A 26,463-nucleotide genomic window follows, 5' to 3' on the forward strand; every position below is an offset into this window, starting at 1 on the left:
ACATTCAAGGCCCATGAGGATACATTAAACACGTGTAAAATAATAATAATAATATGCTAAATAAATAATGATAAAATAAAATAATAATAGCATTAATAAGGCATAAGAGGTCATAGAGGTCAGTCTCCAAATATTTTCAAAGAATCTTAAGCTCTGAGGAGCGATTTGGCCTGTTTCCTTTTCATGAGCTTTAAGGAACTCAGGTCATTTTCAACAAGTCCCCTTTTAAAAACAGAGAAAAGTGGTTTCATTTTCATCCATCTGGATTTGTGGATGAAGAATTTTTCTCGTAGAATCAGATTGTTCAATATAGAGTCAGTCTCAATGTCCGTTATGTTGACTCCGAAGACAATGCTCTCTCTTGTGAGAGGAGTGGACAGAAGAATCTTGGTCGACAACCAGTCCTGCAAATCCTCCCAAAATGTTGAATAGTACAGACATTGGAAAAACAGATGATCGGTGGTTTGTATTTCATTATCACAGAAGGTGCAGTTATTATGGTCAACATTAAATCTCCTTCTTAGCAGTTCATTGGATGGGTAGATATTATTTAGGAATTTAAAATGCACTTCTTTTGTCTTGGGGCTTACAGGATAAGTCATGTAGTCAGTTAGGAAATGAGAAGCTGGGACACAAACGTATGCCCCTCTGTAAACTAGCACTCAAATGCCAGTGTGAATTAATGTTGGAGTCTCCTGTTGCCCGACACATCGGCTTCAGTGTAGCAGTTTGGTGATCGTTACACGATAAGCTTTTATCAAAAGCCACACATTACAAAGCCAGTGCAGCTGGAGCTATAACTGTAACTTGCAATATATAGATTGACGGACTACTGTCACTCAATTCCCTCAGACTAGAGGCATTTCAACAGATAAATCCCAGGTCTTATTGTATCACTTCCTCATTTACACTTGACATAGGGGCACTTCAGGCATGTTACAGGCATGTCACAAACATTTAACAAAGCGAGACTATACCAAAGCGATCAACTGCATTACATCTGCATTACAACTGGTAAGACAGCCAATTAGCTGTAGATGTGTGAGGGCACTAGGTCAACCCCACCACCCCCCAATCCCACATTTTGTTTTTTAGGGGCTATCATTGTCAGCTGTTTTACAAGAATGGCATGCATCATCTTTTTAACGAGTCTTAATGGGGCCCCAAGAAGCACAAAGTGCGGTAACAATAATATCATGGCAGTGCCGAGTTGGACACCTTTCACAATGCACACTCCGTTTGGCACAAGAGCCACTAACGTTGGCTGTCAGCAGCAGATTAAGTTTCTGTGAGAGTGATGGTGGGATCCTGAAACATCCATGAAGACATGTGTTGTGCACTCACACCATTGTTTATGTGCGCAGTGGTATGTGCCTTGTTATTTTCTTAATAAAAAAATGGTCCCAAATAAAATTAATTCCATCCAACATATAGTATTAAATTAATTTAGACATAAATATTTCAACATCCAATCTGTCAGTTGATTGCAATAAATAAATTGTGCTTTCTGTATTCTAGGCTTACTACTTGTTGTCTTATTCTTACAACAGATCTTCACTGCATGTCTTATTCAGTTTGAATTAAAATAGGTTAAGACATCTTTATCACAACAGAGAATTCCTGAATTTAAAGTTGCATTGATGACTGTTATAATGACATGAGTGAAAATGAAAAAAAAAAAAATACATTTATTGGATATACAAAGAAAATCAAAATATCAACCTTTGGATGTCTTAAATGTCAACAATTATCTAGAAATAAGGATCTATTATAGAAAAATTATGTTTTTTAATCAAATAAAATGGAAACAAGCACAATTCTATGACTATTTCAGCCACACTGTCCCAGGGAATTCCAAAGCTGGCAAGATATCCTGTCCAAGGTCATGGTTGTCGTTGCCAAAAATAGTTGACCAGGGCCATATCCCAAGTGCACTACTTTGTATGGTGTTATCTCTGGACACTTTGATGGAACGTGTAATGTTAAAGATGTGTCAAAAAGAATTCTCCAGTGGGTCAGAGAAAGTGAAAACCCTTGTCCAGCAACATCTCCTGATACGTGTTTTTTTTTTTAAAGTTGTGGATTCACAAAGCATCTTAAACCGTGTCATCACCAGAAGTGACTGGTAACACAAGATAAACTATCAAGCGAAACTCGATGGCAGTGTGTAACAGACAAGTTGGAGGGGAAAAATGAACCCCATGAATAAAGTGACACAAACCTTGTACCTTTTATTTGAATGTACTTTAGTCTCCAGTTTATATTTACCCTATATTCTTAAAAGAATTAGACATGTTACAGGACATGATAAAACATTAAGTTGAACTCATTGTAGTGAATGTACCGTGGGCAGCCTATCCTCTCCTCCTTCCTTGATGGCTTGACCAGTAGATGTCTGGCTCTAGTGTGAGCTCGTACGAAACACTGCCGCCTACACTCCAGAGCTGCTCAAGGTCCCGTCACATCTTCATCTGCTCCATGTTGGCGCTGTGGCTCTCCCTCACTATCTTCTGCTTCTCAGGTAACTTCTGGAGTCCACAAAGGAAAGAAGTGACAAGTACAACAGAAAAATGGGAAGGGGGGCAGGGTCCAACATGGTGGCAAGCAAGTAAGATGTGTTAGAAAGCTCTCTACAAACAGCCTAAATCCTGTATGAAAATATTTAGAACTCAAACGGTACGATTAACATGAATACACAAAGTCAAAAATGACAGAGGGGACAACATTAAGGGCGAACAGCAAGATGGTGTCAACAACAAAAAATCCAGATAAAAAATGGAGAGACTTTTGAAGAAGTTGATATGCTGCTAGGAGCGGAAGATGCAAACAATGAAGGGAACAAGGTAAGAAAAACTTGCGAAAGGCAATAATTACACTTATACCAAAACCAGACAAGCCACAGACTAAATGAGAATCGTATAGACCAATGCCCTTAATTATCACGTGGATAAATGCATTTGGGTATAAATGGTTTTTTTTCATTTATTTATGCATTTTCTCTTTTACTTTTCATTGTTTTGAAAACAATCATTTTTTTTTAATCTAAACCATTTTGAAAAAAACATATACTCATACATATATAATGTTCTTCATGTACACCCCCCTAAAAAGAATATAATTTAAATGCAAGCCATCACAATCTAACATGCTGCTCTTGCCCACTGATTTTAAATGAACGCGTGGCGTGTCAGCATATCTTGAATACCACTTGAATATTACTGTTGTAAGCAAGAATTAACAGGTAGAAGGTAAACTGACTGTGTTGTAACAAGAGAGTCATGTGGTAAAAAGGGCGGCTCATCTTGCGAGCAGCGGGCTGACCAGGCTCAGCACCCTCACCTGGTGGTCTTCTTCCTCTCTTGTGGATCAGAGGACACATGATGGAGAGATCAGGTTTTATTGTCCCAGTGGATGTATTGATGGCAAATCACTTCAAAAAGAATCAGTTTTAATTTGACCATGTTTGGCTTGTAAGACAGTGATAATGACCAACAGTCTTTTTAAAAACATGCCTTTGACATGGAGTTAATATAATGATATTCGTTTTCCTCTTTTGCAGTCCCTTCTCTCGATGCTTTCACACACCCTGAGGAATATAGAGATACATTATGCTGCTATGGTAAAGATATGAAATATTACACACAAATAAGATGGATAAACATTAATATGTTTAAATTGTTTGCTATATTCTATCTTATACAGGGCAGTAACTTTTCCTAATATTCTTGGTTTAGCTCCTGTTAAGATCAGAATCAGATCATACACAGGAACTGACGGACAAATGATTTAATGTACTGTACGCCGAATGAGAACCGAGATAAATACACAGAATACACATTTTAAACACCTTTGTCATACTTAAAGCACTGTTTCACATCAACATAGGGTTACTTTTGGCATTTGAGCAGTTTAACTTACAACAGGCTCTTACAAAGTCTATTTATGTCTTCCTACTGCAGCTCTTCATTAGCAGACATTACCCAGTAAGAGTCATTCTTGGAACACGTGTAGGAAAATGTAATCCTCAGCTTTAGCTCAGCGATGTGGGGGGCTTTCCCATCATGCATTTTATTTATGGACTATGTAAAATATTCTTAACGGACCTAGTGCAACATAACACATAAGCACAATGCATAATCTTACTGGCTTGAAGCCACACTGTAAAGATAGTTTATCATGTTTTTTCTCATATGAAAATTCAATTGTTTGTGCTTTGGCTTTGCAGGTAGAATGTGTTTTTTAGTGAGATGTAAGAGTTGTATTTTGCACAGGCTTGCATCATACATACTGTATGCAAAATGTAATTTTGGGGTATGAATTAATTTCATTGAATTCAGGACAGATACTGATCCGCAGAATCTGTCAAATGTGTTTTTTTTCTAAATCCTGGATTGTAAGAAAAAAATGTGGAAAATGATGCTTTGTCATGCCTTTTGAATGTCCTTATTTAAATATGTCAATAATTGCAGGCAATGCATAACACAGCTCATGTTGTAACAGTGCATGTCCATGTGGTTAATTTAATGTGGCACATTTTTGTTAAGTATTCATCAAAAAATGACAGATCTCATTTTTATGACTTTGCAGTGCCAATCCCAGTTCCAGTGTAAAGGTCTACTTTCTGATTGGAGGCAGGTAGTTTGTCTCCATCACTGTGACTGGTCTGCAGTTTGACGCACGTACCTGCTCCAGAACTGATCAACAAACTCACTGCACCTTGGAACATGGTTGAAACACCGACAGGGGGGTAAGTACAATTGAAGTATTGAGGTATGCTGGGATAATGTTGTGTTTACTGTTTATTTTTAAGTATTTAAATTCACGGGTAAAAAATGAAAATACTATACTGAAGTCTAGTTAATTCCCTGCACACCAGCACATGTGTTTTCAGTCTGGGTAATGTTGGGAAGTACAAAACGTCACACATAGGTACCAAGAGGCCTTTTCCACAACAGACATCATCATATTGGGAAAAGCACAGGTGTTACTAAAAACATTAATAATGTCTCTCTTCATTTTAAGTGTCTCATTAAGTCATGGCAGTGTGACAACATATACTGACTCTGAAACTGGACAGAGACATAATTTCTTCATCATCTTCCTCATTTCATAATTTACAGCTGTGCTTTTCCTACAGTGAGATGTCAAAATGTCTGCTGTGAAAATATAATCATTACAGTTTAAGATGGCCTGCACGTCAGAATGAAGGAGATGCCATACAATGTATTTGTGAAGAAAATAATAAAAAAAGTTGGCCTTGATTGGTATTGATCAATTTCACATTATGTACAACGGTGGATTGGTGAGTGATTTTATCCAAGGCCCCGTGCTATAGTCACCATTTCAGACATGTCGTCCAGGTTGCGGCTCTTCTTTTCATCTAGCTCGCTCTTGATGGCAGACACCCTCTCCAGCTCTCCCTCTCCAGAGTGTCACTGAAGCGAGAGATTCCTTTCTCAGCTTCCACTGTTTGCTTAAAAACACAACAGAGACACATGAAAAAAAGAAATTGGCAAAAAAAATATTAAGTCTGGGGAGGAGTCACTTCAAAGGTCTACATCAAAAGGAGCAATCAATCAGTGCAGTTATTAATTACTCTACAATTTGAGCACATTCGTTTTTGAAAAATTTGACATACAATTTCGGTCCACATTAATCCGCAATTAGCTCATGAAACCGTGACATGAAAACTCTTTGAAACTCAAAGCATTTCATGTTTTACAATAAAGGCAACACTATAACAGCACTGCAGTGAGGGGTAGACACATCACCAGCTGGACATGTGACCGGCAGGAAAACTTCCATTGCTTTAACAAATCACAGTGTGATGTGCCGACAGAGCAGGAGCAGCAGATGCTGCCTTCAGAAATAGCAGCTCTGCCTGCGTCAGACAGCCTACCCACAAGTCAGGTGCTGGGACCGCACAGAGGTGTGAAGCCATTTCCAGGAAGCTTCTACCATTTCACAGTTAGCACAAAGTGTGTGAATGGGGAGATCAAGTGAAAGCAGCACATTTGCAATGGCAGAACTCAACTGATCAAATGGAACCGCTCACTGGCCAACAAGATGGCAGCCCAACTGTCAGCAAAAGGAAAATTCATTTTTTTTGCTGATTGCCTTAATATTAAGGCAAGAAGTACAATCCATTTCTTCCTTTGTTTTGCTGTAAATAAATTATTTGTTCGCTCTGCTTGTCTTACATGAAAATTCAAAAAAGGCCAAAGAGTTACCAGTTGCTGTCTCAAATCTCTGCTTGAGAATCTCCTCAGTCCGTTGAATACTCCACATTCTGCTTTCAGCTCAGCAACTTCCCGCCGCTTCTTCTTCTTGTAAAGGTTCCCTTGCTCTGCAATTTCATGTTTCAGCTTTGAAGAACAAAGAAAGCAAAATTCAACATTATTAACTTCAAATTAAATTGATTAAATTGATTGAAGAGGAAGGATTTCTCAATACATGCAATACAGCTAACTGACACTTTAAACCTGCACTAACTGATGTTTAGGTCAGCAGAAACAAGCTGTAAGCACAACACTGACATACAATTCTGAGAGCATATGGCGAAGTGAGTTATGAAGCAAACAAAATAAGCAATTATTGTTTGTTGTTGTTGTTTATTGTTGTGTTTCTGGCCAGTTGAGAACTGTGGGTCAAATATTCCTTTCGGCTCTGGTTTAGACTCCACCAGCTCCTGAGGAAATACCCGGATCTTTAGCTGCAAACTTTGTCTGTCTGACATTTGATGCTGGACAGGTAGTGTTCAATGGGTTTTTAGAAATTCATCCTTTGCTGCTTGCTGCGTCTGGAACCAATGCTAAAGGGAGACTGAACCAAAGACAGTAAAGGTGCACGACTGTAAATCCAAAACAACAAGCTGAAAATTTCAAAAATTCTCCATAGAGCTATGGGGAACTGCATTGCGTTGTGTGTCCCCACAAGCAATTTCTTTCACATGCACAGCATTATCATCATTTTTGATACAAAAATATTGATTACAGCCTTTTTAAAACAAAAATAAGCAAATATGTTCTGTGAAATCACAGTTCCTATGGCTGCAACAAGCAAGAAATTGGATTTGGAAATTCAATTAAAGAGACATAAATACAATTTATATTTTCTGACATTGTGTCCAGCACATCTGAGATATTACAGTATGAACGGCCACAGGAGAAGACAATGGGTTGAGCAAGGGGAGGGAAGGTGATTGGAATAAAACTGTGACTCCAGCTGAGGGGCCTGGGGGCCATGCTATGATCTGACACGGTAACTTGATCCTTTCAGGTTCACGGCCATCTATGCACAGCGAGCAGCTTCAGCTGGCTGAACAACTGCTTTAAGTGGATGTTCAGTCACTCCCTGCCCTGACTGTCTGCTGGGACACTATGAAACTTCTCCCGGTGAAGAGCAGCTATAAATGAACATGGACACGGGAGAACAGCCCCAGAAATCACAGAATGTGCTTCAGATCCTTTGGGGATCTAGAAGCTTGATGTGTGTGTGTGCGTTTGTGCGTGTGTACATTTATTCTTTGTGTATTTTGGGACGTCAAGGGCACACTAAGAGAGGAATTAGCAAAGCAGAATGATACTGCATAGTGTTCCAGACTTTGTGTCCCCAAAACAACTGCAGTTCAACTGGACAGCGGATCAGCCATCACACACCTCTCTCTGACATACAGTTCACTGACGAACACACACAGACAAGGCAACAGAAACATGAATTGTGCAGCAGATACTTCAAATGGCTGCATGTGGGACACACAGCAGGGAAGTGTCCTTTAAAAAAACAAACAAATTAAATGTAGCCAGTTACGATAAAGATATGCAAAACCCCTTAATGTATGTATCTCAGATGCTCGACGGTGTCTTGACTGAAGTAAGGATGAATTTAACCAGTGTGATGAGGCTGGCCGGCCAAGGGGTTTTATGTTACTGGCCAACCGATGATGAGCAGATGTAGTCATCACCTCTGAGAGAGACCCTGCAGTTGGTAGGTGACGTATGATGACACATAACCTGCAGAATGGAAAATACCTCTGATAAAGGGATCATCTCCACTGTGGCTGACGGCCCCGGAACTACAGAAGAGTCTGATAAGCTGCGTCTGACAAAACATTCTCCATTAACTTGTTCAGGCACAGTCTCAAGGGCCCTCTTTGTCTCTACAAACGACTCCCTCTGATTATTTCAGTCAGATTTAAGGTCACGTAAGTCGGTGTCTAATCAATTATAATGCAGTTGTATAATTAATGTAGAACAAAGACAGTTGTTGAAATACACATGAGTTTCTGTCTTATACCAGTGGTATTGCCAGCACCAGCAATGACACTCCCCATGCCCCCCCAATGACCCACATGTGCACTGTGTACATATCCTGTCGCCTACAAGTTAAATACAGATACTGTACAATGTGACCACTATATAAAATGAAATAAATAGTCTTGATACTACATTTTACCACAGTAGTGTGATTGAGCGATGACCTTTTTACAATACATTTTCATTGAACAGAATTACCAAAATCAGTTGACACAGTGAACCAGGGTCTTTTGGGGCTTTTCACATCTGGGGTCCCATGGAGTTTTCCACTTTGCCCAGTTGGTTGTCCAGCAGGGTATCAACCTTTTCTAACCATGTATCTGACCCTCTGCAAGAAAGCAAATAAGCATATTCCCCAAAATGTTGAACTAATCCTTTAAAGTCATTTACATTTTTTTAGAATTTTCAAATGCTCAAATCATACTTTTAATATTTTAAATGTTTGTGATAGTGGGTTTTTTCCATAACCACTTAGGCAATTATTTTCTCTTTTCTCCTCATATATGCAGGTCAGAGGTCAGGGTCTGCACTGGGACAACACTCCTGGAGCAACACACACGTACACAGGGATACACAGGGATTGAAAGCAGACCCACAGGACACAGGGCAGAGGAGGGAGAGAGCTGTTGTAACATCACACATGTTGTGAGTCCAGCTCTCACTTCATGGATATCAATGTGCGTCTAACACCAGGCTATCAGAACTCTCATCCACGCAGTGCATACAGTCACAGCACAACCTCCATCAACATCCCTCTTCTAATGCAGAACTGTTTAGAGCAGATGGTTTGACTGTAAGCTTAATGTATGGATAGACAAAAGAAGAAGCGATTGCCCAAGGCGTTCTGACTTATGTGCTGCAGTATTGTTGCGTTCATTTTTTCTCCCTGTCAGTAGTTTAGTCAGGTCCGTCAACGTGACACATCAGAGAAGGCCGTGCCATGTGTATGAAAGCGGGGTAGGTTCTCGTCATGGGATATAAATATAGACAAAGGTTTTCGGCCCCAAGTCTGTTTTATGTGTCCAGCTGACTAGAATAAGGAGACTGATTACACTAAAGATTCGGTGAAAGACAAACTTTCGGGCAGCTTGTCCAGTGCACTTCCTTGTTCTGGACATTCTCCGCTGTGTTCTATTTATGGCTCTGCATGGGAATGTGAGGGAGAGCAGGGAAAAGGGATAAGTGACATTAGACAGTGAGCCCTTCTGTGTTTGGATAAGAACAGAAATAGGCCCTTGTGTTTTCTGTGGTTTGCACATCCACTTGTGTGCACTTAGATCAAGTTTCTGTTGCTGATGTCAGCATTTACCACGCAACAAAAAGAAGATTATCGTGCAGAAAATGTTTCATTTCTTGGCAACTAGCAGTAAAGTTCTTCTCATAAATAAAGTTGTACATGAATGTAAAAAAGAAAATACAAAAACATCAACATGGCTCTGAAGAAATTCAATTAGCTGATATTCAGTGGCTATAAGAAGCTTTTCCAATAATGTACCTCATCACCCCAGGATGACCTCTTCCCCATATGAGACTTGTGTCTTCCTGCTCTTCTGCCTCAGCTCCTTCTCTGCAGCAGCCAGCTCCTCCCTCACTTCCTGAAGCTCCTCTGCTTTGGACTGAGCGATGGGAATGCTGTTAGGGCAAGTAACATTGGCATGTAAAGTAAGCACTGGACACTTGGATTTCCTTATGTCCCCTGAATATCTCCTTGACAAATGGACCCCCATCCTCACAGCACTGGTAATTCATCATGAAGAATTCTAACAAGAGTTAACAAAAACACGTTCACCTCATTAACATATAACCTAATGAAGCAAGACACACCAAAATCAAATCAGATCATCTACTCATCAATTTGGCTGCCTGTGGTGTTAATTATGAATTTTTGTTTTTAGTAAGAGTTCTTCTTGAGTGATTTTGTCCACAAGAATTAAGCCAATATACATACAACATATCTAGTATCAATTTGAATTTGTAAGTTACAGAAATTTAAGGGAAATTACTATTATGTGTGACATTTCTCTGATTTATTGTTCTTGAATTTTCATGTTTATGAGAACGTGGCTACAGTTGTAGAAATTCACAAGTGTCCATATTAGCATGTTTTGCGATCACAACTCGTCTGGGAGCAAAGAATGTGTCTCTTTTAGAACAATTTTTTTTCCCGGCTTCGCTGTGCAAAATGATGTAAAATCCAGATCCTTACTATTTGGACTGTCACACATTTTTTTCTAAACTTTAAATTGACTTTTATTTAAAGTTTAAGGTTATCTTGACTTTGTGTGAGACATGGAACTTATTCAAAATACTTATTTTAAGTGTTGTTGTTTTTTTTAACATATTATAAGCATACCTGGAGGTGATATTTAATCCTACACTCCAGTAAAGTAATTGAAAGGTACTGAACAAGATCCACAGGATGCCCTTGTATATCAGGGTTGATAATAAAACAGACTTATACTTTTAACCTCCAGGTCTTCCTCAGAACTAAACACTACACACATATTCACAAGATAGTACCTAAATATTACAGCCAAAAACTTTGAAAGCACTTGAGCAGCACTCTTTCATGGGAGGATGCAAACAAAAAATATGACGATGCACTATTATCCTTGAGTCATAAGGATAATCCAAAACATAATATGGACTGTAACATAAACTAACCTACTGGTGAATCTTTGGCGAGTATCGCTGGATATAAAGAACTCCACCGGGCCGACATCACACAAGATAATGGTTAACCAAAAAATGAAAGACATCAAAGAAATTCTTTAAAGTCAACACCTTTTGCTTATAAAGAGTCAGTTTGTCTGGTTATATCTGTTCATTTCAGTGTCTAAATTAAACATCACCAGAACCTTTCCAACACATGAAAGTAGACGGACATGACGCCACATTCTGTTCCTGACCTTGTCCTCCAGCTCCTGGAGACCGGCCTGGCCCATGGCAGGCTCCGATGCCACCTCCTGAAGGTACTGCACCGTATGCCTCCCGCCCTGCAGCTCTTCGGGGAGTTTCTCTGGGACCATGAAGGAGTTGAACTTGATCTCCTCTTCAAGCCTTTTCATTAGGCCCTGAAAGAGGCCGAGAGCTCCGCACTAAAAATCTGAGCTCTGCAGTAAGCCTATAAACTGATGACTTCAGTTGAGCTGACTATCACTGAAAATATGGATGAACACACCATTAATATCTAGAGTAACATGCACTGATATTGAAATAATTATAGTGGTGATAATGAAGGACATCTGTATTCAAAGCACTCATTGGGCACGCACACATATAGAAATGGTGATAAGTGTCTAATTATTGTGCGGCTCCACATCAGTCTGCATTGCACAGATCATTTTAGAAACTGTAAATGTGTAAATCTCTTCTGTGGCTAAAGAGCCCAATGCCAGAGGAGAGCAAAAGGAGACAATTTCTACATCACATAAGTTGCATTATGATACTTCAAAGATCAGTATAATTAGAGGGTCTCAACAGATGAAAGCCTTTTAGCTGAGAGAGGCCCTGGCGCTTTGTTGTGTCCCTCAACCTCCAAATCCAGCTGTGTCCTGCAGAGGCAACAGCAGGAACCGGGTACTCACTCTCTGGATTTGCATCTGCGGCCGCCTGCTGCAAATCCTTCAGCCGCTGCTGTGCTGTGATGTATGCAGCCTCTGCTCTGGCTGGAACAGCTGGACGAAAACGATTACAAGCTCAGGTGATGTGGAGGGAAAGAAGATCATTAAACATTAGGGCTGCGGCTAATGCTCTCAGTACTGATGATTTTCTCGATTAATACACTGATCTTTGTCATCGATCAAACTTCACAAAATAGTCAACAACAGCCACGATATTTAAACAAAAGTCCAGGGTGGCTGTTTTGAATGGTTGAATGTATTTCATATTCTATCACAGGAAAATAAAAAAAATGGCAAATTTGAGAAAGTGAAAACATTTTCCTTATTTTGGCATAAACCCAAAGAAAAACTTGAACCTAAGTCATCATCCAAATTGTTGCCACTTAGTTCTCTGACAACTGACTAAGAGATTAATCGCCTGACTGTTTCAGCTCTATTCACCATGTCTCAATAGAAGTTCTCTATATGAAAGCTGTCCAATCCCACATGCTGCTTTTCAACAAGCAAGTCAAAAATTGGTCTTGGACAATTTTAAAGATATGATCAAAGATTTTGACAAATCAGTCCTGTAATTTCAAATCTTCTCTTCGGTCTATCTCAAATAGGGCTTGTTATAAATTCAATCCGCAGGTTATTTAATTAATCGATTAATCATTAGTCTTTTAAATGTCACAGAATAAGGAAAAAAATGCCCATTCACAACTTCTCAAACCAAGGGGATGTCCTCAAATTTCTTGTTTTGTCAGACAGCACGCATTTGATTCCTTTTGAATTGATCAATCACAAATCAAAACAGCTGCTGATCAATGTTCTGTCAATCAATTACTTGATTTACTGATGAATTGTTTCCTGTTTGGCTGATGGAGAATTCTGAGGAGAACAGGTACATTAATCACGGGTATTTACTTGGTCGCTCTGTTCCTGCTTCTGGTGAGTCAGTGACTCCTCTCTCTGATTCTCCACTTGCAGCTTGTCTGGCCAGGTCCAGCATCCTTTGGTGGTTGGACACTGACTCCACCTAGTGGACCGATACGTTAACGTCATGCTGCCCAACCGCAGGTTATTTTAATGGCCAGCAGAAATAACCAAGCACCTCTTAACAGAGTCAGGTTTCACCTTTTTGTCAGGGGCTGTTCATAAGACCCTTTAAACCAAAACCTCTTTATATTACACAGACTTGTTAAGATTTCCCCTTCAACTTGTCGGGTCTTTTAGAAGAGCTCAGGGCTGGACTGGGACAGAAAAATTGGCCTTGGTGGCCCACCACAATCGGTAGGACAACACCCACCAGTACACGGTCCTTTTGGTCCCCTTAAAAATGTGCACCGACTGTACTATTCCCCTAAACCACTACAAACCCTGAGTGCTGCCTTGGACAAGTGTAGGACTGTACTCACTCTTGACTGAGGCGGCTGTGGAGAACAAAATCTCCGTACTCTAATGGGAAAAGTAATGGAACGAGTAATTGTCAAAGAAAAAGCTCTGCCAGAAGTCAAAGTATCATTTTCAAATTATTTCATAAAACAAGTGTTTATATTCTTTAAGAGTAGGGCTTCAAGGACTTAATATGTAAAAAAAAGAAAAGAATGATTATACATTCAGGTCCAGACTTGTAGGAATTCCCTGAAAAACATGTGCAAAAAGCTGAACGAATTTATACTTTACCACACTGGTAATGAGCAAATAGTTTTTTATTCATACATTGAGCTGTTCCAACTCATTTCATTTGATTTGAGCTGCAACAGTAAATCTTTTAATCGATTAGTAATCGACTACTAAATTAATCGCCAACTATTTTCATAATGGATTAATCGGTTCAAGTAGTATTAATGAAAAAAGTCTGAATTCTCTGATTTCAGATACTTAAATGTGAAAATTTGTCTTGTTTTCTTTGCTCCTCTGTGACAGTAAACTCGATTAATCGAGGAAATAACTGAGAGATTCGTGAAAATAATCGTTAGTTGCTACATTTGATACTGACTATTCTGATCATTCAGATTTCAAGTATCTAGATATATGGATGAAGAATATTGTACAAGGTTTACACAGTTAATAACGTTTTTTTTAAAATTAATGTTCAGAGGAGTGTACTTGTTTGTTTGCGTAGTTTGACCTACAGTTTCTTTGCCCACCGTGAAGAAACCGTGAAAGGAAGAAATACATTCATTATCTAAATTCTTTGTTTGTTTATTTGCTTAACAATTTTTTAAATAACCAACCTCTACAACTTGTCGCCTCAACAAAAAGTTGATTCAACCAAGAAAAACAATGGACATGGAAGCAAAAAATAATAATAAATCTAGCCGGCAGGATGACTGACGTAACAGAACTGGAGTTTCTCAGCGTTGGCATCAGAAAGTTAACAGTCCAGTCATATAACTGAGGTGGAGAATATGAATATTAACAAGAAAAGTTATTTAACAACCTTAATAACATTTGTATGAACTATCAACTCAGTGTGGAATTTGGAAGGTTAAAGTCAAAGAAATACTGCTGCAGACAGAAATATAAGTTGCAGTCATATGAAGGTGAACTCACCTCATTCTGATGTTTTCGCATTTGTAAACTGTTTTTTTTTTCCAACTTTTAATTTAGAAAAACGTTGACCACATCATCTATGATTTTGTGGCTCCTCACTTCTGGGGATTCTTGTGTTTTGTCAATGACTCACTACAGTTGAATCTCTCCCACATATTTTACACAGTATGTTACTTCCTAAGTGTATAACTCTGTCCGAAACTCTTCCCGCATGTTTCACAGGAATATGGCCTCTCACCTGTATGGATTATCATGTGAATATGCAGCTCATTACTCCGTTTGAAACATTTCCCACATGTTTTGCATAAATATGGCGCCTCACCTGAGTGAATTCTTGTGTGGACCTTTAAGGAACTATGCTGTCCAAAAGCTCTCCCACAACTCTGGCAAGTATATGGCTTCTCACCTATGTGGATTTTGTGGTGTTCGACCAATCTTGATTTATATTGAAAATCTTTACCACAGGTGTCACATCCTCATAAGTAGGAGTCAACATAAAGGTATCAGTCTCCCTCCTGACCGCTGACTGGCTCCTCCTGCTCCTCTTTCATCTGTGGAGGCTCTGGCTCCTCTGGGTCCAGACTGGAGTTCCTCTCCTGGTCACACAGCTGCTGCTCAGAGAGAACCCCCTCCTTACAGACATCTTGCTGTGGGAGCTCTTGAGGAGCAAAGGCACACAAGATACAGGTCACGTGTGATGACAGAGAAAGAGCCAGTAAAAAACAGTTCATACCGCCGAGATCCTTTAGCAGATCATTCTGCAGCACACCTGTCCTTTGTGTCTGCATCTCGGGTTTCCAAACGACATCCAGCAGTCTGCGCTGCTAAAAATGACTTGTTTACTTCCATACTTACACTTGAACTTTAATGCACCTATGTGAAGCTCCTTTGATCAAATCTTCATTCCGCTTCAGTCTTTCTACAACTACGAAAAAAGATGCCACCTCTGTGTTGCTAAACTGGAGGAGAAAACCTCCGGCAACCTTTTTAGCAGGCAGATCAATTGGTCATAGCAAATAATAAATGACCACCCGTTATTTAGAGGGGTAATGCCATATCAACTGATTTGCTTACCTGGATTAAAATCATTGAATTTAGTTCACACACCCGTCTCATCTACAGTTCAGGGGAACTATTGAGTTGCCATTTCAATAACGAATTAAACCACCTGATTTATTTGTCCTAAAAATATGAATTACTAGAATAGAACTTTAAGGACAAAACAAAGTGATCGTGTCAATTTATTTTTTCATTATCTATGAAATTTTCATTCAAATGCAGTTTTAGCCTATAATTATTTTGTATTCTATTTTTTTTATTATCATAATTGAGTTTTAGCGCCATGGTGAGGCTTCACTACAAGCACTGATAAGCCAGTGACCTCGCTTCGTAGTGGCCTACGGGCCTCTGGTGAGGATCCTACACGAGTCCTGTTCCCGTGTTAGTTTTACACCTGTCCTTTGTAGCCTAATCTCGGGTTTCCAAATGAGATCCAGCAGTCTGCGCTGACGATCAATGTCTTCATTACACTGGATGATAATATTCTCGGTGACTCTGGGTTTTTTCTTCAGTAGCAACAGTTGGTGGCTCGGGCTCCTCTTGGTCCCGAATGGAGTTCCTCTCCTGGTCACAGAGCTCCTGGTCAGAAAGAACCTCCTCCTCCTTACACAAATTTGTTGGGTCTTCTCTGTAATATTGACCTTACTATGTAAAGTGCCTTGAGACAATGTATGTTGTGATTTGGCGCTATACAAATAAAATGATTGAAGTGAAAAACAAAATGAAAACATCTGTATTCACAGCTGCTACAAATGACTTGTTTACTTCCATACTTATAGTAATCATGTCAATTCATTTTTTATTATCTATTTTAATTTTCATTATAATGCAGGTTTAGCCTGTAATTATTTAATATTCTTTAAAAAAAAAAATGAGGTTGGTGAGGTAACACTACAAGCAGAGGCCAGCAGGCAAGGCAGGCAACTGCTTGGGGCCCGCAGGTCAGAAGGGGGCCCCCAAGGGCTGAAAAATTGATTACTACAGCGGTGACAATGCGCAAAGTTTGCGATGACAGTAGGAGACCAGCCCTGAGGGGGCCCAACCTGACTCTACCCACTCCCGTTGCAAGTTTTTCTCCTTACCCCTGTGCATGATTCAAAAAAATGAGTTACCCTTCTCGAAGCGAAAGAGTCAAATGAAAAAAGAGTAAGAGGAGAAAAAAAAGCAAGACAGTGATAAATTGAACAGATAATAATGATTAAACATAATACTACAGAGCTAAATGCTGCTAGTCTAGACCATGGAGGAGAGACACTTGAATAACGTAACTTCCACTAGCATCACATAATGTCTTTTGTTTTCTGATGTTTGGTGCGTGTATTTAAATGTATTTTTCATGTCTGTGGAGTCGGGCTGTGGTATTGTGAAACTGAAATGTTCATTACGCTGTAAATGTAAAAAGCCTTAGTAGCCATAGTGCAGGCTGCGGCACACATGTGTAATCATCTGTATTGGAAGTATGTTCAATTACATTGTCCCTGAAATGTAAATATTAAACAATGAGTCGTTTTTAAATAGATAGATCATTTATAACATAATGGCGATGAACGCTGGTTCGAGGGGCGCCCCCTCTGATTTCTTTGCCCAGGGCCCCAACATACTTCAGAATCGCCTCTGACTACAAGCACTGATAGGCCGGTGACCTCACTCCTCTGGTGAGGATCCTACACGAGTCCTGTTCCCGTGTTGGTTTTCTTTCAGACCTCTCTGCTCGTGCACAACTGCCCTGCGTAGCCTAATCTCAGGTTTCCAGATGAGATCCAGCAGTCTGCGCTGACGGTCAATCTCCTCCTCGTACTTGGCGACAGTTTCTTCGAGGTATCTGAATATTTGTTCGGCGGCAGCAGTTAGTCGCTCATTGACGAACTCTTTAAAACATTGAACTTTAGACATCGTCGCTTGATTACCACTGAAATATCCATCTGCCACACGATGACACCACCATCTTTCAGCTCACTCTTTTTCCTTTTTGGCGGGCGGCAACAGGTGTATTACCGCCACCGACTATGTTCTTCTTCTTCTAATGGGTTTCCAGCAGGCTGTGCAAGAATGGCTATAAAATCTATATTATTTTACACAGCCCTGTTAGGTGTAAAAAAACATGGCCTTAAAAGAGAAAGATGAAAAGCCCGGATCTGACAAATCCCTGCATAACTATTGTCTTTCCAAGGCTTGGCATTTGGGAGATCAAATAACCAATGTTTTCCCTCTCCGCCAGATGGCGCCACCATCTGCAAAATAGAGACTTCTCCAAAACCCTGATGAACACTTTGAAAGATGTCATTTATCATAATTTTAAAACAGGACTGGGCTGATGACTGAGCCTTGTGGTGTATACCATTGTCCAATGTCAACCGCTTCAAAAAAAACCTCTCTCTAATTGTCCCACGAATAAGGAAATCCTCATTCCAATAAAACATTTTGACATAAATACCTGCACATTGTGTAGTTTAATGGGCACACCCTCTCTTCAAATGGAATCATATACCTTTTCAATGTCCAATAATACGCCAATTATATTATATATATTATGAATAAATAAACAAATTCAATTATTTATATAACTCCTGTCTCTTTTAAATAATGGAATAGATTTCCTATCCCAATAGACAATAATTATATATATTGACAAATATTCTGATGTTCTTCTTTTAACAGAGACTTGTAAAGATGGTCTGTATAAATTTGAACAAAATAATGGTTATCATTTTCTACATAGCTCTTTATTACTTTTGGATGTAAATTCAACTTTCTATCATTGCTGTTTTTACAAATCAATGTGAGATCTACTAGGGTCAGGAAGAATCCATGGATGTATAACTGAGGACTAATGTTTATTTCAGTTATCTCTAGTTCGTTTGCTTTCTGTTAAAATTACCCATCCAAAACTTTTTGTTGCTCTCTTATCCTTTTCCAAACGTGGTCTCAGTGTATCTTGTGTTGGATAATCCTGATTTTGTCCTTTTAGATTAATCCAATATTTTAGAGGTAGCTGTACTCTTCTTAAGTCCATTGCCATTTCTCCCACTGCCACTTGTAGATGTTGGGGCTCTTCTGATGGCAGCTGAACATTGTCTTGGAGCTTAATATTGAATATTGTCCAACTTTTTGAGAGATGTATTTGCTGCAGATCCAAAGGCAACACACCCATATCTTGTTGCTGTTCTTTCTGCACCCCCATTCACTGCCTACTAAACATCTCATTATTATAGCTAATACTTTCTTACTTTTGTTAATTATTTTCTGAATATGTACATTATGTAATATGTATCTCTTTAATCCAACCATAATCCTAAAAAGTTAAATCGTCTCACTCTCTCAAATTATTGATTATATCATTAACATTTTAAATTGCTACTCTTTGGCAACTCTTTCTCTTGTAAAGATCATTGTCTTTGTTTTGTCTACTGAGATTTTAAATCCCCATTCAAATGACCATTCTTCTATTTTAACAATAGCCTTTTGTAGTTTCTTTACAATAAATTCCAAATTCTTACCCCTTTTAATTGCGCTGTTATCTGCAAAAAGAGAAAATCCCCCTTTCCAAACAAAAAACCCCCATAATTTATCATACGAAAATAACAAAGGACCCACTATACTAACTTGAGGCGTTCCATTTTCAACAACAAGATTTCTATAATAGTACTTTCCTACTCTTACTTCAATTGATCTTTCATACAGGAAATCCTTGATCCATATACAATGTGATTTGTTTAATTAATAACCCTTCTCTCCACATCATATCTTCAGCCTTCTATATGTGAAAAAAGACGGTCACCATACTTTCCTTGTTAATCTGTGCTTTCCTTATTTCATGTTCTAAACATATAACTGGTCTAAGTATTTCTGTTGATTGGTTGCTGATAGGAAGTGTCTTAAAAAAATGAGTTTAAGAGAGTTTTCTTGGACCAAATATGCTCAAATGGACGCGCAGCTCGACAGACAGATGAGTAGAAAAAACCTTGAAAATATGCTTTATGGTCGCCAAACCCTATTAAGATAAATATCATTGACTTGCCCTATATGCAAGTATACATGTAGTTAGAATTGCAATTTAATCTGCTATGGCCTTCATATTTTTGTCGGCACTTACAATTATTTTCCCTGAATTCAAACATTTAAATAAAAACTCAATGAATCCAATACCTACAAGCTACGAATAGAAATAATTACATATTAATAATTGCATTATGATCTTCTATTCACCACTAATGCTAGGTTTAAAAAAAAAATCCATATGGCACAAATAGCATATTAACCTATAAACTGCAACATTAATAGTGCATGTAGACTGTAGGGCCCGTACTTGAACGCACCACCCTGCAAGGTCTGAACTCTTGAACCGCCAGGTGGCGACATTCTCACAATCCACGTCTTCAGGTTGCGCCACGGTGAACGTCGGTGGGATTAACAAGAGTTTTCAGAGCACAGTCGAAAGGACGAGCGGTGTGCTGTCATACGGAGACATGTCAAGATTAGTATGTCCAAACAAATCTGAACTTGAGAAACCAACAACAAGGATAAGGAGTTTTGAAAGTCGTTTTTTTCTTCATCCACCTGAGCTGTAACAGCCTCAAAACAACACATCCCTGCATTAAACCCTCGCTGTGGGACACCTTTCCTGCCTTCATGCTGTCGACCTGTCTCCCTTTATTGGTTCATATGTTTCGTAGCTGATTTTGATAAATCATCGTTGATTTTTTCTCTTTTTTCTCCTGTGATTGTTTGTGTTTTTCCTCGCGTGTTTTTTTCGGGGTGAAGCCCGGACCACGTCCATGTGGCCCCTCCCCTTTGCGCTGCAACTGTAGCGCTGCCGAGGAGCCAGAACACCACAGAGCCTCGAGTCAGTCTCACAGCACACACGCAGAGGAGGACAGTGGATCTCCGGAGGATAGACCAAGTCAGAGGATCGAGTGCAGGAATAAGGATATACTCATACGGACCTTTTTGTGTGTGTGTGTGTGTGTGTGCCTCGGCAGGATTTTATTATTATATTTGTGAGTAAAGACTAAGCAGGTTTTCTTCCTTACTCAGGAGAACTTTTCCTCTCTGAACACAGGCACCATGGAGACTCTAAGTATTGCACAGTGGAATCCAGTTAATGCTGTATAAATGTGTATGTGTGAGTGCGTTGTTGGTCGATTGAAAATTTTATGTCTGGGCAATAAAAATGGTTGAGCCAGTGGGGTTTGTGGAGGCATGGAGAGCCCAGTTCCCAGAGTCTGACCCCCCGTGCATGGAGCTGAACTCACTGGGGGACATTGAACAGGAGCTGGACAAATGCAAGACCGCCATAAGGCAGCTGGAGAAGGAGGTGAACAAGGAGCGCTTTCGGATGATCTACCTGCAGACTCTGCTTGCAAAAGAGAGGAAGTCTTATGATGGGCAGAGATGGGGGTTTAAAAGGATGCCCCAGGCGTTAGAAGGAGACCTGCCCAGTGGGCTCGACAGCCAGTGTTTGAACGAAGATGAGGCACCAGTGGAGGAGCAGCAGCAGAGAGGGTGTGTGAAGACAGCAAGGTGTACACCGCATTTAGAAGGAGACGTAGATGATGCATCCCCAGCCAAACAGAAGGGTGGGGTGTCAGCTGTCCGCCAGGAGTCGGAGATTCCTGATTTCCCAGTGGGCCCAGGCTCAGTGGCAGCTCTGAGATCCAACTTTGAGCGCATCAGGAGAGCCAACTCCCACACCGCCGGGGATGGCAGAGGGTTGTCGATGATGGGCGGCCAGGAGAAACCGTTCTACGTGAACATGGAGTACCATCAGGAGCGAGGGCTGGTCAAAGTCAACGACAGGGAGGTCTCAGACAAGATAAGCACCTTGGGCTGTCAGGCCATGCAGATTGAGCGAAAAAGGTCCCTACACTCTCTCCCAGGGAATCTGTCCGCTGCCACAGGGGACATCAGCAAGGCTGTTCAGAGAGGCAGATCCACCGAGGGGAACTGCAGCTACAACGGGTCATATGATGAAGCCGAGGTCAACCCGCACTTCCTGAAAGACCGTTCCACTGGGGAAAAGTCTGAGCGACAGCCAGCTGAGTGTCAGCCTTACACTAGCGTGTATGTTGGGGGAATGATGGCTGACGGGGACACCCGAGTCATCCACATTAGGGACCACAGCGTAGAGGAGGAAGCACATCTCACCTGGCCGAGGTGCTCCTACTCTCCCGGCAGCTTTGAGGAGGTGGGAGGAGGCTACACACCGGACTGCAGCTCCAACGAGAACTTGACATCCAGCGAGGAGGACTTCTCTTCAGGCCAGTCCAGCCACGTGTCCCCGAGCCCGACCACCTATCAGATGTACAGGGAGAAGAGCCGCTCACCCTCCCAGCACTCCCAGCACTCATTTGACAGCAGCAGCCCACCCACACCTCTCTCTCAGAAGCGTCTGAAGCAGCAGGTGATGGTTTCTGAGGCCTCCATCATTGGGGTCCGTAAAACGGGCCAGGTCTGGCCCAGTGATGGAGAATCCACCACGTCTAGCAGGACCTCTCATGACAACAGTGTTCAAGGAGATCTGGGTAGGTCTGCAAGACACGCTGCACAGCACAGACGATCCCAAAACCTTTAATTTGCAAGATTCAAAACAGAAACGGCTAAAGTAGTTAAAAGCACATTAAAGACCCACTCTGATCACTACCTGAAAGAGGTTTGTGCTTGCCCTGGCTGGCCTTGAAGTAAGTCACTGAGGTGTGAAATGCACCTGCAATCTCTTTGATTAAGTCCTAATGTTTTGACCTTATACACTAAATCCATCAAAACATTTTTCTTGTTTTTTAACGGGAGTTAAACTATTACAGATTAAAACAAAAAAGAGGCATGGTTTCATAAAATATGTTGGCTTTTTCCATTTGTGAGAATTTCTTTCCCCCTCACAGGCGTCATCCATATTTGGGTTAGTCCGTGTCTTTGTGATTAAGGTTTGCACCAGTAGAAAACAGGTTGTCGCCATGTTTGACTTTGTAAACAGTAAATTTGCCTTAAAGGGATTGGACCGACAAGATTCATTTTACATATGCTGACCCTTGACGGTAACACAGTGGTCTCGCAGTTCTTACAGCCGTGTTTTCTTTCACCTTTGTAAGCAGGCCCACCCTCTCTTTTCCGCCCCCTTCTGCTCTTTGCCCGCTAAGTGCCGCGGCACTCTCGCAGAGATGCTCTGACTGAGACAGCGGCTGCCCTCGGGCTTCCCAGTCCCTCGGCCCTGTCCACCCTGAGTGTTTTCGTGTCAGCACGCATCAGTGTTGTTGTCCTTGGTGCCGAGTAATTAACTTAAAGGGGTTTGTCTAGCGTGATAAATTTGGGGAGGCTCTTTGTTACGGGAGGCCGGTAGGAAAAAAGCCCTGACAACTCACTCAAAAAAAAAGAGGATCAAGGGGGCTTAAAGTGTGTCACGCGGCTTCCAATCAAAACGCCTGCCATTAGTGTTTCCTGTTGTTACGTATGAACACAATAGAGAATCACTCATTGAGCGAGAGTATTGACATGTTAACAATATAACAATGAGTTAAATAAGTGGAATAGGAGAGTGGTCTGGGCAACTTGGTAACGCCAAGGACAGAAGCCGAGGCAGGGCTCAGTGTTCCTCTGGCGGAGGACGTTTGTCAAAGTGTGTGACACACGAGGACACACATTGTTGCTGGTTGAGGCCAAACGTTCATGCCAAGAGGGATTGGGATACAGCGTGCGCATTAGGATTGCAGCTGAAAAAAATTGTCCGACTCTACCCCAAAAAAAAAAAAAAAAAAACGTGTTATCCACTGTGGGTCAGATTAAGCAGATGAGCAGAATAGTGTGTTGTTATATAAAGTGATCCAATCCAAAGCCCTCTGACACAAAGCATGTGACGAACAAGCAGATAGTCCATGACATAATCAGCATGAAGTATTCGCTAGCATGCTGCTCGGATGACTGAGATGTCTAAATCCATTCGATCTGGGTTCTGGATCTGTTTCTTTCACACTCAAAGCCTCCTCTTCTCTACATTGTGCAGAAAGATAACTGATAGCAGATTCACAGAAAGAATGGTCATAATTGAAGCAGCGATGGTCATAATTGAAGCAGCGAAGGCAGAAAGATATTCCGATTTTATCCCACTTTCCCCACAATGCAACAAATATCATATTTTATACCCTCTCACCCTGGTAAATGTCGACATCTTTCGAGCTCCCAGTTTGTAACACAGGTCTTCTGTTATAAATGTTTGCCGCTTACCCTGATGACATCAGCGCAGCGCTCTCTCATCCTCTCAGAAAACAAGTAATACATTTTGGCATTATTATGCATTTTTCAAGTTGACTCTTTATCGTTTTGCCTGACCAACAAACAATAGCTTCCTGTGTTCAGGAGTGAACTCCGACTGGTTCCGGCTGTAACCAGTTAACTGAGTCTTTAAGTGTAAAATCAGTGGAGTTCCCTGTTTGGTAAAACACCTGTCCGGTTCAACACCTTCTCTCCAAACCACCATGCTGCAGACCCTGAGGTGCAGCTCTTGTCCACGAGAGACTTGTCGCCAATGATGGCACAGCTGCCTCCTGTGGACCGTGTTTTGTGGATTACCAGCAGTCTGGATTTATTTTCTGATGTTGTAATAACATTACTGTGCACGTTGCTGGATTAAGCGTGGGGGGGGGGATGGTTGAGGCAAGTTTTTGCAATAAACTGCTCTTTGTTGTGGTTCGTGACTTTTAGGGAGCAGCTGGAAAGTTTTTTTTTGGTTGTATTTAAGCAGTAAGCTTACTTAATCTCAGTGTTGTGAAGTTGCTATGCACTGTGTCACTATTAGACACAGCTTCATAAACTGTATAGTACAGTACACATGTTCGTGGCCATACTTCCATTTTCAGCTTTTCTAAACAATAAGACTCGTTGTGTGTATTTATAGTTCTGCGACCTGTCATGGAACATTGTTGTTCTTGTTGCTCTTATGTGAGTTTTAATGTCTGGCACGGTGGCAGTCAGTCTCTGCCTGGGAAAAAAATGACCGACTTATCATCAGAGACACCTACTAACTGACACAAACAAACCCACACTTGTCCTGCTCCGACTCGGCTGCATCGCTGCGTGAAATGGCCAGTTTAAATCTGACATGTCTCAACGGAGCTTTTTCTTCTTCTTCTTCTATCAATAGCAGAATAAATGTTGTCTCCTCATTTCTGGTTTATCTAGGCCAATTGTCAAGGCCGGCTGTGAATAGAGCTGCTGATTAGCTGTGGGGATTTAAGGAGGCCACCTCTCTGATGGGTCGATTTTGCCATAATTAATTATCATCATGGCTATGACATGCCTGTGGCTACAGCTTTCTTTTGTGGCTTAAGCGGGGCCTGGGCATGCAGACTGTCTCATGTTTAATGTATTACAGTGAGAGGGCGTCGAGCAAGAGGTTGACCAAAAGGGAAATAACAAATCTCACATTAGTATAATCATAATCCCCCTGCAAAACAAATCCAGAGATTGTGTCATTGGATGTGATTAGCTGAGCTCACTGTAGCCAAGATATGGCACAGTTTTTGCAGGTGAACAAGTCTGACTGGGTTGGTGGTGACATTATTAAATAGTGTCTGTCTGTCTGTCTGTCTGAATGGTGATGAAGTGTGTCTGAATGCCTTGGCCTCAGTCCAGATGTGGGCACTGCTAGCTGCCTCAGCAGAAGTCACATCGGTGGCTGGCCGTCACTGCTGACTCATGAATATTTGAGGTTCCTCGAGGAAGCTCAGACAAGGCCTATCATTGTACCTGAACACCAACATCTGAGGTTTCTTGGTCAAGGACACTAAAGAATTCAGCCTCTCCCTCTCCTGGAGTAAATGTAGGCCTCCCAGAGGAAGTGCTGTCGGCTCTCGTGGGCAGCCAAGTTCGCCTGCGTGTGTGTGTGTGTGTGTGTGTGTGTGTGTGTGTGTGTGTGAGACACCTGTTCCTTCTGCGCAGTGCACTGGGTAAAGTGGTCAAAAGCTGGCAGGCCATCAGTACGGCAGGCCAGCTGCTCTCACAGCAAAAGCCATGAATGGTCTTTTGTTCGGTTTCTCTCCACGAGAATACAGATAAAAAACAATCATTTATAAACTATGCAAGACTGTTCACACGAGATTTCCATATGAGCTCCTCTAACCACATACTAACACACACGTTTCCCTGGATAAACCTCAATAGAAAAAAAAAAATCTCTGGCATGTTTATGAGCCCGCAGGCCTCCCTGGGTTCAGTGATCCTCCCTCGTGCTCGGCCTCAGCCCTCTGGTCCTGCGATCTCGGCTCCCCTCCCTGGTCCCACTCAAAGGGCCCTCTGTGCTGCTGGCTTGTCGGGCCAAGTGTTTATGGAATGTCTCAGCTGCTTTGTGGGGTGTGGAGGGTGGAAACGGCTAATGAAATGCTAAGTGTTGTATGAGTTCACCCCTCTTACAACAGCCTGACCTGCGGAGCTTGTTGTGTCACTGGCCAGCAGAGTTTGTTTTAGTCCAAATGTTCTCTCACACTCTCAGTACGAGTGAAAGGCATGTGAGTCTGAACACTAAATTCCCATATTTGGCTGTATTTAACCATTGAAAGGGACAGACCAGTGGTTAATTGTTGTGCTTCCATAAAGTTAGTGTTACATTGAGAGGGACAGATTAAAAAAAAATATATATATATACATAGCAGCAGAGGCAAATATATCCTGATATCTATTGCCTTACATTGCTAACAAAATCAGCAAAAAATTATGTTTTGATTATTCCTTCTAAAAAAATATATATTTTTTCACATTATGTGAGAAATAAAATGAATACAACGAGAGACAAAACTACTTTTATGTATTTTAACATAAACATGCCTTTTAAAGGATTTAAGTACCTACCCACGGTGGTGTAAAATATGAGTCAAGATGTCTGCTGTTCGGGTGGAGTTCAGGTCAAGATGTGGCCTCTGATTATTGATGCTGAAACTTCAGAC

General features: G+C 41.0%; 1 protein-coding gene across 1 annotated transcript in view; it reads left to right on the forward strand.

Moving 5' to 3' along the window:
* The first annotated feature begins 19,977 nt into the window (after positions 1-19,977).
* Positions 19,978-26,463, forward strand: part of si:dkey-91m11.5 (PH_BCR_vertebrate and RhoGAP_Bcr domain-containing protein) — a 31,496-nt gene continuing 25,010 nt past the window's right edge. The window contains exon 1 of the mRNA XM_035638972.2: positions 19,978-22,056. Coding sequence (XP_035494865.1) covers positions 20,706-22,056 — 1,351 coding nt within the window. The 5' untranslated portion in view covers positions 19,978-20,705. The remainder of the gene's footprint in view (positions 22,057-26,463) is intronic.

The sequence above is a fragment of the Scophthalmus maximus genome, chromosome 3, assembly GCF_022379125.1.
Source record: "Scophthalmus maximus strain ysfricsl-2021 chromosome 3, ASM2237912v1, whole genome shotgun sequence".
Classification (NCBI taxonomy): domain Eukaryota; kingdom Metazoa; phylum Chordata; class Actinopteri; order Pleuronectiformes; family Scophthalmidae; genus Scophthalmus; species Scophthalmus maximus.